This window comes from Ranitomeya imitator, chromosome 2, assembly GCF_032444005.1.
Source record: "Ranitomeya imitator isolate aRanImi1 chromosome 2, aRanImi1.pri, whole genome shotgun sequence".
NCBI classification, from domain to species: Eukaryota; Metazoa; Chordata; class Amphibia; order Anura; family Dendrobatidae; genus Ranitomeya; species Ranitomeya imitator.
Genome location: NC_091283.1, coordinates 479,987,141 through 480,004,606, shown reverse-complemented (window position 1 = coordinate 480,004,606; position 17,466 = coordinate 479,987,141). Strand labels below are relative to the sequence as shown.

Genomic DNA, 17,466 nt, shown 5'->3' with positions numbered 1-17,466 from the left:
CCTGAAAAGGAAGCGACGCATCTGGCTGACGCAACACAGGAGCGGAAGAAAACCGGCGCTTAAGTTCCTGAAAGGCCTCCACAGCCGCAGGAGACCAATCCGCAACATCAGCACCCTTCTTAGTCAAATCCGTCAAAGGTTTAACAATACTAGAAAAATTAGCTATGAAACGACGATAAAAATTAGCAAAGCCCAAGAACTTCTGTAGACTCTTAAGAGATGTAGGCTGCGTCCAGTCACAAATAGCCTCAACCTTGACGGGATCCATCTCAATAGTAGAAGGGGAAAAAATATACCCCAAAAAAGAAATCTTCTGGACTCCAAAGAGACACTTTGAACCCTTTACAAACAAAGAATTGGCCCGCAGGACCTGAAACACCTTCCTGACCTGCTGAACATGGGACTCCCAGTCATCTGAAAAAACCAAAACATCATCCAAATACACGATCATAAATTTATCCAGATATTCACGGAAAATATCGTGCATAAAGGACTGGAAGACAGAAGGAGCATTAGAAAGTCCAAAAGGCATCACCAAATACTCGAAATGGCCCTCAGGCGTATTAAATGCGGTTTTCCACTCATCACCCTGCCTTATCCGCACAAGATTATACGCACCCCGAAGATCAATCTTAGTGAACCATCTAGCCCCCTTAATGCGAGCGAACAAATCAGTCAACAATGGCAAAGGATACTGATATTTGACTGTAATCTTATTCAAAAGACGATAATCTATACAAGGCCTCAAGGAACCATCTTTCTTGGCCACGAAAAAAAAACCTGCTCCCAAAGGGGACAAAGATGGACGGATATGTCCCTTTTCCAAGGACTCCTTAACATAATTCCGCATAGCAGCATGCTCTGGCACAGACAGATTGAACAAACGACCTTTAGGAAACTTACTGCCAGGAATCAAATCTATAGCACAATCGCAATCCCTGTGAGGAGGAAGCGAACTGAGCTTAGGCTCCTCAAAAACATCCCGATAATCAGACAAAAATACAGGAACCTCAGAAGGAGTAGATGAAGCGATAGAAATCGGAGGTGCATCATCATGAACCCCCTGACATCCCCAGCTTAACACAGACATTGTTTTCCAGTCCAGGACTGGGTTATGAGTTTGTAACCATGGCAGACCAAGCACTAAGACATCATGTAAATTATACAGTACCAGGAAGCGAATCACCTCCTGATGAACGGGAGTCATATGCATGGTCACTTGTGTCCAGTACTGAGGTTTATTCATAGCCAAAGGTGTAGAGTCAATTCCTTACAAAGGAATAGGAACTTCCAGAGGCTCCAGACTAAACCCACAGCGATTGGCAAATGACCAATCCATAAGACTCAGGGCAGCGCCTGAATCCACATAGGCATCGACGGAAATGGATGATAAAGAACAAATCAGAGTCACAGACAGAATGAACTTAGACTGTAAAGTACCAATGGCAGCAAACTTATCAACCTTTTTTGTGCGTTTAGAGCATGCTGATATAACATGAGCTGAATCACCACAATAAAAACACAACCCATTTTTCCGCCTATAGTTTTGCCGTTCACTTCTGGACTGAATTCTATCACATTGCATTGTCTCAGGTGCCTGTTCAGAAGACACCGCCAAATGGTGCACAGGTTTGTGCTCCCGTAAACGCCGATCAATCTGAATAGCCATAGTCATGGACTCATTCAGACCTGTAGGCGCCGGGAACCCCACCATATCATCTTTAATGGCTTCACAAAGGCCATCTCTGAATTTTGCAGCCAGAGCGCGCTCATTCCACTGAGTAAGCACCGACCATTTCCGAAATTTCTGACAATATATTTCTGCTTCATCTTGCCCCTGAGAGAGAGCCAATAAAGCTTTTTCAGCCTGAATCCTGGTTCCTCATAGAGCAAACCCAATGCCAGAAAAAACGCATCCACATTAAGCAACGCAGGATCCCCTGGTGCCAATGCAAATGCCCAATTCTGAGGGTCACCCCGCAGGAAAGATATAATAATCTTGACCTGCTGAGGAGGGTCTCCAGAGGAACGAGATTTCAATGAAAGAAACAACTTGCAATTGTTCCTAAAATTCAGAAAACTAGATCTATCTCCAGAAAAAAACTCTGGGATAGGAATTCTAGGTTCAGACATAGGAGCATGTACAACAAAATCTTGTATATTTTGAACCTTAGCAGCAAGATTGTTCAGGCTGGAAGCCAAACTCTGGACGTCCATGATAAACAGCTGAGGTCAGAGCCATTCAAGGATTAAGAGGAGGATAGAAGCAGCCAGGCTGCAATTAAGGCTAGGCAGCAACCTCTGGGAGAGGGAAAAAAAAAAACTTCCTCAGACTACTTTTCCTCCTACTTCAGCCAATACGATTACCACTTTCGGGCCGGCTATACTGTCATGATCCCAATGACAGGGGATCACAAAAGGACAAGCACAAAAGCAAAACAAGCTCTAGGGTGATGGAACCTGAGCTGACCGCGATACTGAACCTAACACACAACTAGCTGTAGCCGGGGAACGTGCCTACGATGATTCTAGACGTCTCGCGCCAGCCGAAGAACTAACTCCCCCTATTAGAAGAAACACAGACCTCTCTTGCCTCCAGAGAAACACCCCACAGAAATAGCAGCCCCCCACATGTAATAACGGTGAAATGAGAGGAAAGCACATACGTAGTTATGAAAACAGATTCAGCAAAATGAGGCCCGCTAAAGCTAGATAGCAGAGGATACAAAAGTGAACTGCGCGGTCAGCGAAAAACCCTTCAAAAAACCATCCTGAAATTACTTGAACTCATGTGCCAACTCATGGAACATGAGGAGTAATTTCAGCCCACAAGAGCAACCAGCAACAAGAAATCACATATCTGCAAGCTGGACAAGACAAAAATAAAGCAAAACGTGGAACAGGAAAATCAAAACTTAGCTTGTCCTGAAGATTACAGAAGCGGGTAGCAGAGGTAAAAAGACACACTGATTACATTGATAGCCGGCCAGGAAATGACAAGAAAGCCAGGCTAAATAGGAAACTCCCATATCCTGATGGAACAGGTGGACACCAAAGACCGCAGAGAACACAAGTCACCCAGTACCACCAGTAACCACCAGAGGGAGCCCAAAAACAGAACTCACAACAGTTATGCTCAGGAAGATAATTCCTGGGTCTTTGCCTCTGATGTCCATGCTCCCGATCTTGTTCGTGCCTTTCATATGGCTCATCCTGGTCGTCCTGGGGGCTCTGGTGAGGGTTCGGTGACCCCTCCTCAAGGGGGGGTACTGTTGTGAATTCTGTGGCAGAGCTCCCTCCTGTAGTCACAAGTGGTACTTCGGCTGATTCTCTCTGTGAGCTTCCGTTGGTGGAGGAAAGTGGTACTGCGGCTTCTGAGTTTCCTTCCTCAGGTGATGTGGTGAAGTCGTTAGGTGCTGCTCTATTTAACTCCACCTAGTGCTTTGATCCTGGCCTCCAGTCAATGTTCTAGTATTGGACCTGTTTCCTCCTGGATCGTTCCTGTGGCCTGCTGCTCTGCATAGCTAAGTTCTGCTTTGCTATTTTGTTTTTTTTTTTTTTTCTGTCCAGCTTGTCTATTTGTTTTTTCCTGCTTGCTGGAAGCTCTGGGACGCAGAGGGTGTACCTCCGTGCCGTTAGTTCGGTACGGAGGGTCTTTTTGCCCCCTTTGCGTGGTTTTTGTAGGGTTTTGTGTTGACCGCAAAGTTACCTTTCCTATCCTCACTCTGTTCAGAAAGTCGGACCTCACTTTGCTAAATCTATTTCATCTCTACGTTTGTCTTTTCATCTTAACTCACAGTCATTATATGTGGGGGCTGCCTTTTCCTTTGGGGTATTTCTCTGAGGCAAGGTAGGCTTATTTTCTATCTTCAGGCTAGCTAGTTTCTCAGGCTGTGCCGAGTTGCATAGGGAGAGTTAGGCGCAATACACGGCTGCCTCTAGTGTGGTTGGAGAGGATTAGGGATTGCGGTCAGCAGAGTTCCCACGTCTCAGAGCTCGTTCAATGTTTTTGGGTTATTGTCAGGTCACTGTATGTGCTCTGACCTCTATGTCCATTGTGGTACTGAATTACCTTATCATAACAAATGGCACCCCCAAAAATTTTTTTTACCAGGATTACATTCTTTTCAATAATTTTTTATTATATATATATATATATATATATATATATAAGCATTTACACGGTTGTGCAACAGCATTATACAGAAAAAAAAGTTTTTTTCTTTTTATTTTTGCACTTTGTCACTTTAATTGCAGTATTGCACATGGTTGTCTTTTTGTGTAAAGTGATTTTTGTTTTTTTTGCACTCTTTTAGTTATAGTATTTTTTTGTGCAGCCCACTTTGAATGTAATCCTGGTAAAAAAAAATTTTTGGGGGTGCCATTGCTGTAAAGAGAGATATATACAGCCTTTTATATCCTGTCACTACGCGTCATTATTTATTATTGGATTAGTGTTGTTTTTAAAATACATATATATTTATTTCCTTGATTGTTGTGTAATCATAGGCATTTCATGAATAAAGCCATATTTTTCCCACGCCTTTGTATAATTTCTCGTTACTTTGGTCTGTGTGGCATTGCGTTTGCTTTTTAGCTCCTACAGACTAAACAGATATATACGGAGAGCACATGGAATCAATGATCTGAGCAGGAAGAGAAGAGGGAAGGTTTGATCCATGACTTGGATCAAAAATGGGCATGCCTCGGTTTTTGCATTTTTCGGAGGTTTTCCCATGATTTTTGTGATGCCTTTTTTTTTTACTCTCGTTTTTCTTTTCTCTCCAATAAATACTGAAGAAACCGCTAGTAAACACTTTTTGATGCTCCAAAAGGCATCAGGGCATCTTTTCAACCTTCTCATTGACTTGCATTATAAATTTCAGAGTGTCTTCCTAGCAGATAACATCAGAGGAATGGAAATGACATTTCTTGGTGTTTTTAGAAACTTCAACTTTTAAAAGACATTCAGAAGCCTGAACATATGAGCAGCAAGTCTTTGTTACATTCTTCTGAGCATTTTCTGATCTTATTTTCAGGCTTCCGCTGCAGCATACTGAAAAAGACGGTGTGTGCACATACCCTTACTGAGGGACAGGACTGTTAATAATCTAATTATTCTCTTTAAAGTATTGTAACCATCTGCATGGCACGTATTGAGCTTTTTGCCCCATATTTCCGTTGTGTGAAATTTAAAAAAAAAAAAAAAAAAAATCAAATTTAGGCACACATCATGTTTTTTTCCCAAATCTTTTTTTTCTAACCTTTTTGCAATGTTTGATCATGGCTAGCTATGCAAATGAGTTTTTACCTAGATTTTTAAATTGCAATTTAAAGAAAAAAAAAGTCGCAAACTTACTCCAGAACGCGGGATTGGCATAAAAAGTGGAGTAATATTTCTAGACAGACGTGTGCGCCAAACTTATCAAACGTCCCAAAGAACAATTACTTTAAAAATTTGCCTCCTAATAACCCACCCCTTTATTTCTATCCGCTGTGTTTCAGCTCTGCATGCTCCTGACATGTCAGTTACATAGAAATACAGCAGATTTTAATGTCACAACCAGTTGCGAATTTTCCAGGCGGAAGAATTGTCTGCAAATTGTCCACTGGGTGGCAGCACAACCAAAGGCAGGAAATCCTGTCCCCCTACAGGTCCATATTCACTATCACCCAGCAGACGCCATTAGTGTGGAGGTATTACAGGAAGGTATTGAGCCTTGATATACAGAAAAAAGAACACCTGAGCATTTTTTGCACACAAAAAAAACAGTTTATCATTGTTCTACAATAGAAATAAACTGGTACAGTGAAATCGAACTTTTGAGTTATGTCAGGATGGAGGGGATGATCGGTCATCACAGCAGAATGGCCTGTAAGATGACGTTCACTAAGGCTGAATTCACACTAGTGGTTCTTGTTGTGCTGGCTTGACATGTAAGCAATGGTTCTAATCACATCCTTGGAGACACAAACACGCTGATGCCAGTTTTCAGCTCTTTATATATGACATAGATTGTGGATATGGCAAAATGACTGTTGCTTGTGAAAGTGAAATCTTTTTTTACATATGGAAGTAGTATGGCTCTATAGGCTCTAATCTCCAAAAAAAAACATTATTTTCTGTAGAGATCCATCCGATGTACCAGTCATGAGAAATCTAGTGTAGAAGCTATATGCAAATCGGCCAGATGTGCTCTGGGGGCGTCGGTGTCAGTGGAAGAAGCGTTCTAAGTGCATTGACACGCCCCCTGCGCACTTCCAGTCTGATTTGCATATGGCATCTATTCTTGATTTCCCATTAGATCTCTACAAAAAAGGATTTTTTTTATTTTAAATTGGGGCACAAGCGCCTGTTTATACAGCCGTACCACTATTTTTTAAATGTGCTGACAGGTTCCCTTTAAGAAAAATTACAGAAGGAAAGACAGATTTATATAACACTGAGAAACTGGGCATCTGTGGCCTGTACAAATAATAAGGTAGAATATCACCCCAATGGATCTAGTCAGTGGCAGGGGTGTAACTATAAGAGGGTGCAGAGGTTGCAGTTGAACCTGGGTTCTACAAAAGGCTCAAAAATGTTCCTTTGCCCAAACGACAAGACCAATACTATTAAAAGTTGTTTTTTTTACTACTTACATTTTTGGCTGAAAATCCTTTTTGAAACTAGGTTTCGTTAAACAATTTTGCAGAGTTGCTGGCTGCAGAATGGGTTAACTGAGGATCTTACAGTGAGCTGGTCCTGATGGTCCAAAGTGAGAGTTTTTAACTCTTTCATCTGTCCTTTCTGAGCTTTTTTTCAGCTAATTCATAATCACAGACCACATTCAATTTCAATGTGCCGGGAAAGAAAGTCTGTAAAAGCCAAACCTTGCAAAATGTTTAATGAAACGTAATAAAAATGATTTTTAGCCCAAAATGTATGCGATTAAGTAAGACAAAAGTGATCCAGGAGGTGGACAACCCCTTTGATAGTTGGGAGCCCTGCTGGATTTTTTGCATTGGGACCTGAGAGCTTTTGGTTACACCACTGGTCAGGCAGCGACTTGGGGAACCTGCCTTGTTTTCGGCCTCTATTGAGGCACATCTTAAGGATTCTTCTACTTTGTTGAAACTCTCTAGCTTCATAGAAAACACCTTAAACAATACTCCCTATACCTGGTGAATCCAATGTGAATGGACGTTTTACAAATTCTATGTCCCATCAAAGTTTTCTCTGATAGCTAAGATGTGAAAGACGCAACCTTTCGTTATTCCGTTGATTCGCCCTAAGGGTGGAGAGAAAACAAGTTTTGTCCTGTTTGGGCCGGGGTCTGCCATGTGATGCGGGGATGGCATTCCTGAGATACCTGTTGGATTTCTATACAAAAAAAATCGTCTTCTATCTTGCTGGAGCAAATAAGGTTTCAGTGCTCAGAGCCAAGATGTGTCAGCGAGTCAAGGTCACAGAAGTATAGACACAATCAGAGCTGTGCGGGGATGTAACTATTCCAGCAAAGCCCCGGGGCCTGTTATATCTGGTACAGTTGTACTAGACGTGCTGAGGAGCACATGGTGGTGGCACTTGCTCCACAGTAGCTCAGCAATGTATGGGGCTTCACAGTAGGGGCTCTAGTCCTTTCCCACATTAGTCCATCTACTCTTCAGTGGCTTCGATCACTCTGGGTTCCCACGATATGTTATGTTGGTGAAGGTGGACGTGGCGCCTTTGTACAGCGGGTTGTGAGCCTGAAACAAGAAAACTGTTAGTAGGAGGCAACTAGCTTCATCACTCGTGTGTTTCATAACAAAGACATCCTCTCAGCTCCCCTTAGACTATATGTACACTGAATTTTTCAAGGCATTCACAAACGTTGAGTTTTTCAAGCAGAAACCACTTCAGGAAGCATTCATTTTCGGGGAGTTTTTTTTTTTTTTTAAAGAAGTTTTTGAAGAGTTTTTTTTCTTTCGGAAATATTGTTTGCAACCTTTTCATTGGCGATTCCATCAGGAGCCACTTCATATAAGTGGCATGCCCTGTCTTTTCTTACACCAAGCATTTTCAAAAACACTCAAAAAACCTCCCCACTCAAGTGGATTTCTCTTAAGAATGGACAAAAAAAGTCTTTGAAAGATAAGTTTGGTTAAGATCTAATAAAAAAAACTCATCAAAATATCTGCGTGGACATACTCTTACAATAATGAATTAGTCCTTTAATACCCAGGCCTGAAAGGGCCATGATGAACAGAATTTTTTACTTTTTCAGATTTTGCCTCTCCATTTTTAATAGTTGTACTGCGGCCTTATTTTATGCAGGAGAAATTGTATTTTTTGTTAAACTGGCCACAACATGGAATAGTGGCTGCAGAGCTGAGGGAAACGTGTTTTAGTTTTTAATTTCTCATCTCAGTTGCAGAGATATTGGCCTATAAAGTTTTGATTCTAATTTCCGCTTCAACCAAGGGGCCATTAGAAGAGATTCTTCTCTGGATGTGGTTACTTTTTCCCCTGGAGGACATTGACATAAGCAGGAAGCATCATGCAGGGATTAAAAAAAAGAGCACATCCCAAGAGAATGTCAGACCCAGATGTCTCTGTGTGAGACATGTAATGACACACAGCCCTGCTCTCCTCACTGATCTCACTGCGGGGCAGGGGAGTAGAGCTGAGCAGTGTGTCATTACTAACACCTCTGCACCTGACAGTGACAGTGCTGTGGGATGAGAGCTACAGATACAGAAGTATTTGTAATGACACACAGCTCTGCTTCCCTCCTCTGCTTGAAATGTCAGTACACTTCTATTGCTGTTTTAAATTCTTTCATGTGATTTCTATTGCATGCTTTGTTCTCCAAGAGATCAGAAAAGAACAATGGGGAGTGATGTAAAATTGTAGTTCCAATTATGACTCATGCACTGAAAAGAGATTTCCTCTTTTTACATTTTGCTATATAATATAATGCCTGCAGAAAATTAAGAAAATAAAAATTATGATGGGAGTGCTTCTTTAATTACACCTGTTGATTCAATCATCCTCCTGCACACAGGAAATAAAAGCAACAGTTTCGATGACATAACGAAATGGGTGCAAAATCTCCAATTTCTTAAAGGCATAGATGCACTTAACATTACGTGACTAACTTTCTGGAGAAGTTTCCCCAGAAAAATACCAGCAAAATTATCCTAATCAGCAGCATAATGGAAATGTCCACATAATGGCAGGAAGTCTTTCTACCCCAAGGGCTGAGTCCTGACTTTACGCTTTACCCATTAATTGGAGCTCGGTTCATCTCTCATCAGAAAATGTGCATTTGCCACGCTAAGAGTCTTTGCAGAAGAAAATCCCATCATACTTCACTATGGGAAAAAAGTTTTGCACTGACTGATTGTTACAAAGCTGCAGCTGTAATCAGACTATGGCTGCCATGGTGAAAAATTTAGTTTTTTTTTCTTTTTACCCATAAATTATTTGTTAATAGTATGGTTCTCATTCTTACCGTGTCCCACTTAGCTTTTGATCTCTCCTCTTCAAATTTGGCAAATTCACGTCGGTCATGAATGGTAATGAGCAGCTTCCAAATTAGCAGCGCCACCAATCCCACAAGCAAAATGGCACCCATGACTGACATTAAAACCACAAGGATGTCAGGACCCTGAGGACATTCTGTGTGTAAAAAAGGGATATTAAGTATGTAAGTGAAGTGTGAAAATGAAAGATATAACTGTGATGCTGAGTCACTTCTCACGGCCAAACCGTGAGTTAGGATAGTCAAGAAATCCGAGGTCAAAAGCCAGGAAAGTACATCATAAACAGAAGGAAGAGACAAAGGAATGGTCAGATAATGTCATAATATCAGGAATATAGCAGATCAGAGCAGAAGAAGTTAAACAGAAGGGTGGTCAGAACGTGGTCCAAGGTCAGGCAACAAAAGATCTACAAACAGAACACAAGGCACAGAGAGACAAACTACACAGGAGCTGAATGTACATCTGGCAGAGGTCTGGGAGTAACAGCCCAGTTAAATAGGCTGGCAATCATCTGGGACAATGAACACATGGAGACAGCTAGTGCCTCCCATTCTCACATTGGACGGCCGAGCTGTCAATCAACACACTGACAGCTCAGCATGCTCCTGCACCAAACTGGATGACTGAGAAGTGAATCAAAGTACTGACAGCTTCGCTACGCCCCTGTACCAGACTGGACGGCTGAACTGTCAGTAACTGCATCCCAGACACACTGACAGGTGCAACCTTGACAATGACATCTACTTTGTTTCCATTGCTACACAGACCCTTTAACTTCCTTAAAAATATACAGCTCTGGCAAAAATTAAGAGACCACCTCATCAAAACCCTGTTATGGCCAGCCCAATCTCCAGACCTGAACCCCATTGAAAACCTCTGGAATGTAATCAAGAGGATGATGGATAGTCACAAGCCATCAAGCAAAGAAGAAATGCTTACATTTTTGCGCCAGAAGCAGTGTGAAAGACTGGTGAAAAGCATGCCAAGACACATGAAAGCTGTGATTAAAAATCATGGTTATTCCACAAAATATTGATTTCTGAACTCTTCCTGAGTTAAAACATTAGTATTGTTGTTTCTAAATGATTACAAACTTGTTTTCTTTGCATTATTTGAGGTCTGAAAGCACTGGATTTTTTTTAATTTTGACCATTTCTCCTTTTAAAAAAAAAAATACAAAATTTATTGCTTGGAAATTCAGAGACATGTTGTCAGAAGTTTATAGAATGAAGGAACAATTTACTCAAAAATATACCTATGAAGAGAAAAATCAGACAAACTGAACATTTTGCAGTGGTCTCTTAATTTTTGTCAGAGCTCTATATTAAAAGAGTAACTAAACTTTAATTTAATTTTTATAAATTTGTAAAGTATGGAAAGTTATGAAACATTGCAAATCCCTGAACTGATATCAGAATGTACTAATTTGGAGTACCAATGATAGCAGTGAAATGGTCAGCTCCTGTGTCTCAATAAGCTGCTGCAGGAAATTGTTTTGATTAGCTTAACACACAGAGGAGGAGACAGGGGCTGGCCCTTCACTGCCATCATCTGTACTCCAAGTGAGTGTGTTCTAATAATAATGCAGTTGAAGCAGGCAAATAGACTGGGGAAAATCAGGGTTTAGATGCCACTTATCACTTATAGGAACTAAGATAAATTCCCTAATAAAGTTAGTTGCAAAGTTTCATAATGTTCCATCCAAGAAAAAAATTAGATTTTAAAAAATGTCTGCGACATGGAGACATGAAGCCAGACACCACAAGGATGACTTCCTTTATTACTAGATTCTCTACTACTATTACCTCTACAATCACTACAATTCTCATTGATGGGAGAGAAGAGGAAACATGGGCAATTATTGTTATTGGTGCTCATTTTATAGCTTATGTAAAACAAGAATGTCATTTTTTTAATGCGCTGGATCTGATTTTCATCCACTTTTGGTCTATGTGTCCATTTTTTACCATCAATATGGCATCTCTTATGCTTAAATAAAATCATGATTGCTCTGCCCATTTTTTTTGCAGACAATGGTGAATGGACTGTGTTTGGTAGATTTTCAGTCTGTTAAAAACACGGAACACATATCATATGAGAAAAATTGACTTTTGAATGGGCCTAAGTCAATCATTTTCAGATTACAAATAGAATTAATCTAAATAATACATTTACTGTATTTTTTCAGACTATAAGACACACCAGACCATAAGACTCACCCCAAATTTTCAGAAGGAAAATAGGGGAAAAAAATGTGTAAAATGGGTGTCCATCTTATCTTATCAGGGTCCTAATTCAGCTTTCCGGGCGAAATCGGAAGCACTGGTGGAGTGTGGTCACAGGGGGTGTTCAGTGGTCCCAGGCTGGTGCGGCTGGCGCAGTGGCATCTGGCTAATCCCATCCCAGGCTGGTTTGGCAGGTGTAGCAAGTTCAGCAGGTGCAGCAGGTTCGGCTGGTGCGGTGGTGGTGCTCTGTGGTGCGGGGGGGCTCCGCTGGCATTTTGTGAAAGCCCGGAGGCCACCGCACATCCATTGCTGCGATGCGGTGGCCTTCGGGAAAATGAACGCCAGCCCGAGATCACATCTCCCAAGATCTCAGGACGAGATCTCAATCTGAGCATGCGCTGCCCCCGGCGGCCATTTTCCTGAAGGCCGCCGCATCGCAGCAGATTGAGATATTAGCAATGAGATCTCGTCCTGATATCTTGGGACACGTGATCTCGAGATCTCAATCTGAGCATGCACCACCCCCGGCGGCCATTTTCTCGGAGGCCTCCGCATCGCAACAATGGATGTTTTGGGGCCTCTGGGCTTTCACTAAATGCTGACGGAGCCCTCCATACCACAGAGCACCACCGCTGAACCTGCCGCATGAGCCTGGGAAGGGAGTGCGATCGTCATACAGGAATCGCTCAGCTCCTGCTGCTGCCACAGAATTTCTAATTATACTCCGACTATAAGAGGCACCCCCATTTTCCCCAAAAAATTTTTAGGAAAAAAGTGCGTCTTATAGTCAAAAAAATACGGTACTTTGCAAATACACTGCATTACCTATCTCCAGAGCTGTATTTATAATTCTGCTATTTACTCAAACTCACTTCTTGCATGTTTTGAGAACCTATTTAGTTTAGTCTTGCAATCAGGCATGCTGGTAGCATGTAATGGTAGCATCTTAAATACTGCGTGGCGAGGGAGTGGAGGAAATATGAGTATAATTGTTTATTAGACAAAGATAACACAAATAAACACAAAATGCAGTTTTTAAATGACGGTCTTTAAAAAAAAAAATCCATACCTACAGGAGTCTGTGGGAAAAAGTGATTGCCCCTAAACCTAATAGCTGGTTGGGTCACCCTTAGCAGCAACAACTGTAATCAAGCATTTGCGATAACTGGCAATGAGTCTTTTACAACGCTCGAGGAATTTTGGTCACTCATCTTTTGCAGAATTATTGTAATTCAGCCACATTGGAGAGTTTCCAAGCATGAAACCGCCTTTTTAAGGTCATGCAACAGCATCTCAATCTGATTAAGATAAGGACTTTGACTAGGTCACTCCAAAGTCTTAATTTTGTTTTCCTTAAGCCATTCAGAGATTGATTTGCTGGTGTGCTTTGTATCATTGTCCTGCTGCATAACCCTAGTCCGCTTTAGCTTGGGGTCGCAAACAGATAGCCTGACATTCTCCTTCAGGACTTTTTGGTAGACATCAGAAATCATGGTTCCATTTACCACAGCCAGTTTTCCAGATCCTGAAGCAGCAAAACAGCCCCAGACCATCACACTACCACCACGATATTTTAATGTTGGTATGATGTTATGTCTATTCCAGATGTAATGGGACATACACCTTCCAAAAAGTTCAACTTTTGTCTTGTCAGTCCACTTTATGTTCTTATTTTTCAGCAGTGGTTTTCGTCTTGGAACTCTGCCATGCAGGCCATTTTTGCCCAGTGTCTTTCTTATGGTGGGCCATGTAACACTGACCTTTACTGAGGCAAGTGAGGCCTGCAGTTCTTTGGATGTTGTTGTGGGATCTTTTGTGACCTCTTGGATGAGTAGTCGCTGTGCTCTTGGGGTAATTTTGGTCGACCAGCCACTACTAGGAAGGTTCACCACTGTTCCATGTTTTCGGAATTTGTGGATAATGGCTCTCACAGTGATTTGCTGGAATCCGAAAGCTTGAGAAATGGCTTTATAACCTTTTCCAGACTGATAGATGTCAATTACTTTAGTTTCTCATTTGTTCCAGAAATTCTTATGTCTAGCTTTTGAGGAACATTTGGCCTACTTCACTTTGTCAGGCAGGTCCTATTTAAGTGATTTCTTGTTTGAGAACAGCTGTGGCAGTAATCAGGCCTGTGTGTGGCTAGGGAGTTTGAACTCAGCTTCCCAAAGATCTGATAAACCACAGTTAATTTATGTTTTAAGAGGGCACAATCACTTTTTCACACAGAGTCCTGTAGGTTTAGATTTCTTATTCCCTTAATAATAAATACCTTAATTTAAAAACTGCATTTTGTGTTTACTTGTGTTATATTTGTCTAATATTTAAATTTGTTTGGTGATCTGAAACATTTAAGTGTAACAAACATGCCAGAATGGGTCCAGGACTAGGCTAGGATGAGGGACATACTGTATATACCAGGATGGAGGGCATATATATACCAGAATGGGGCCAGGATGAGGGACATATATACCACGATGGAGGGTATTTACATAGGACTCTGTGATGAGCTGTTGGAATGGAGCTGTGGCTGAGCATGAACTCCTCCGCTCTATTCATTCTGTATGGGACTGTCGGAGATAGGCTCGTATCAGCCAGTATGTTATTCAGTGTGATTAGAAAGGAAATCAAGGATTGAAATCTTGTCCTCACTTTCTTGCCTTGTTACAGCTTCAGCCATACTATTATAGTCCTAACAGATCTCATGTAGGAGCTGATCTGCTGTACCAGCTGGCCAAGGGTTAAGAGCCCAGTCTCTGGATTTTTGATGCAGCCCATTAGAAGGAGCAGGATGAATTCCAGTAGAGTTTATGTTTTTCTCACGCACCTCCCTCCCGGCATCTGGGACATGTAAGAGTCTGCGGCTGTGGGTGGGAATTATAAATAATTTCCTACTTAATTTCTAGACTAAAAATCCTTTTTAACATCGCCAGTCACCTACAAGCTGGATATTGAAGGAGCAGTCCGGAGATTTTTTCATTTTTTCCCCTGTGTTAGAAATCATATGTACAGTATGTGTAATGAGTCCAGTAAAATACCCACCGGTCACTGTCTTCTGCTGTTTTCAGCAGTCTGTTCCGCCTCCACATGACTGCATTTGGGACCGGCCGAATCACACTGTCTTCTCTGTGGGGGCGGCTGTTACTTTCTCATCCATCATTTCCAACTTTAAAAAAATGTGCAATTTTTTTGGTACATTTTGCACAAATGTACTCCATTTACCCTCCCCTGTCGTATTTTTTGTAGTTATTTTTTTTACTTTTTTTTGCACAGTTAAAGAGTACCATGCATAAAGTTAAAGGATTATGTGACTTTTAACTCTGAAAAGGCGCCAAACAAGCAAAAGAGCGAACAAATATTTTTTTGAATTTGCACAAAATTTACACCACGTGTGATTTTGATGAATCTGGCATGAAATCATCCAGCGCAAAAAGAACAGATGACGACTTGGGGCTATGGATTTAGATTTTACCAATCCAGCAACTTTTTCAAGGACACCTCCGCCAACTGGAAAACTTCTCTGTGCTGATGAGGAGCAAAAAGCCAGAAACTCTGCCATCCATGGTTCCGTTTAATAGCCCTGGTGGACTTACAGGGTGACTAACTACAGATGCCACTAAAGAGACCATTTTCTTTTCTTTAGAAGGCTAATTTGCATAGTTTTTACAGGGAGCATTTCTTGTAAGCCTCGCTTTATCCCTTCAAGCAAACCTGTACCTTCCAAAAGTAAACTTTACCAACAAGTTAAATCCTGAAACAAATGATAGTAAAGTTTCTTTCCACAGCTGACGACTTCACAGCTCGAATGTGACCACCTAATGTCTGATCATAATAAACAATGTGCTTTTTTATAAATGCTGGAAAGCAAAAATACAAGTCTACTCCGTTATATCCAGCTGTATGTCAATGCATTATTAATTTTTACTATAAGTTATGTTCTGATGGTCACGGTCATATATGGCTTGTTCTGAAGGACAATAGTGGAAAACTCTTACTAGATGTCGCATGCTTACCTGCTTCATTAATGACATACAATAGAGACTTCCCACTGGAGTCCTCATGGTACTGGAACCGGACCACACAGTCATTCTCGTCCTTATAGGTGCAGTTTACTGCATTCTTCCCATTGTCAACTGGAGGCGAAAAAGGAAAAGAAATAAACACCTCAAACATGTGTCTACAAATAAATAGAGTTTCTGGTATATTTCTTACCCTAAGTCATCTGACTAGGCCCTTTAACCCCTTTCTGACCTCGGACGGGATAGTACGTCCGAGGTCAGATCCCCTGCTTTGATGCAGGGCTCCGTGGTGAGCCCGCACCAAAGACGGGACATGTCAGCTGTTTTGAACAGCTGACATGTGCACGTAATAGGCGTGGGCAGAATCGCGATCTGCCCGCGCCTATTAACTAGTTAAATGCCGCTGTCAAACGCAGACAGCGGCATTTAACTACCGCTTCCGGCCGGGCGGCCGGAAATGACGTCATCGCCGACCCCCGTCACATGATCGGGGGTCGGCGATGCTTCAGAATTGTAACCATAGAGGTCCTTGAGACCTCTATGGTTACTGATCGCCGGTGGCTGTGAGCGCCACCCTGTGGTCGGCGCTCACAGCACACCTCCATTTCTGCTACATAGCAGCGATCAGCAGATCGCTGCTATGTAGCAGAGGCAATCGTGCTGTGCCTGCTTCTAGCCTCCCATGGAGGCTATTGAAGCATGGCAAAAGTAATAAAAAAAAAGTTTAAAAAAATGTGAAAAAAATTAAAAAAAATATAAAAGTTTAAATCACCCCCCTTTCGCCCCAATCAAAATAAATCAATTAAAAAATATCAAATCTACACATATTTGGTATCGCCGTGCTCAGAATCGCCCGATCAACTAAAAAAAAGCTTTAACCTGATCGCTAAACAGCGTAGCGAGAAAAAAATTCGAAACGCCAGAATTACGTTTTTTGGTCACCGCCACTGCATTAAAATGCAATAACGGGCGATCAAAAGAACGTATCTGCACCAAAATGCTATCATTAAAAACGTCATCTTGGCACGCAAAAAATAAGCCCTCAACCGACCCTAGATCATGAAAAATAGAGACGCTACGGGTATCGGAAAATGGCGCAAATTTTTTTTTTTTTTTTAGCAAAGTTTGGAATTTTTTTTCACCACTTAGGTAAAAAATAACCGAGTCATGTTAGGTGTCTATGAACTCGTAATGACCTGGAGAATCATGATGGCAGGTCAGTTTTAGCATTTAGTGAACCTAGCAAAAAAGCCAAACAAAAAACAAGTGTGGGATTGCACTTTTTTTGCAATTTCACCGCACTTGGAATTTTTTTTCCCGTTTTCTAGTACACGACATGCTAAAACCAATGATGTCTTTCAAAAGTACAACTCGTCCCGCAAAAAATAAGCCCTCACATTGCCAAATTGACGGAAAAACAAAAAAGTTATGGCTCTGGGAAGGAGAGGAGTGAAAAACGAACACGGAAAAACGAAAAATCCCAAGGTCATGAAGGGGTTAAAGGGCTGATATTGACTTTTAGGATTGCTACCTCCAATAGGTGGCACTAGAGTTCCTGACCTTCTCTATGAAGAGGCACAATTGTATGCCTTGGTGCTGTCTAGAAGAAAACCCCTATCAGAGGCCTCTCTCCCAGCGAACTCAGATCTCCTGCTTTGCACTGATGAGGGGCAAGCACCACAAAGCACGTATCTGAAAATGGAGTTTGCATT

General features: G+C 41.6%; 1 protein-coding gene across 1 annotated transcript in view; it reads right to left on the bottom strand.

Annotated features, from left to right (window-relative positions):
- Nucleotides 1-5,985: 5,985 nt before the first annotated feature.
- ITGB3 (integrin subunit beta 3) overlaps nt 5,986-17,466 on the bottom strand; it is a 112,893-nt gene continuing 101,412 nt past the window's right edge. Inside the window, exons 13-15 of the mRNA XM_069751334.1 lie at nt 15,749-15,868; nt 9,480-9,646; nt 5,986-7,731 (exon numbers count right to left, since the gene is read on the bottom strand). Of these exons, the coding sequence (XP_069607435.1) occupies nt 7,660-7,731; nt 9,480-9,646; nt 15,749-15,868 (359 nt within the window). The 3' untranslated portion in view covers nt 5,986-7,659. The remainder of the gene's footprint in view (nt 7,732-9,479; nt 9,647-15,748; nt 15,869-17,466) is intronic.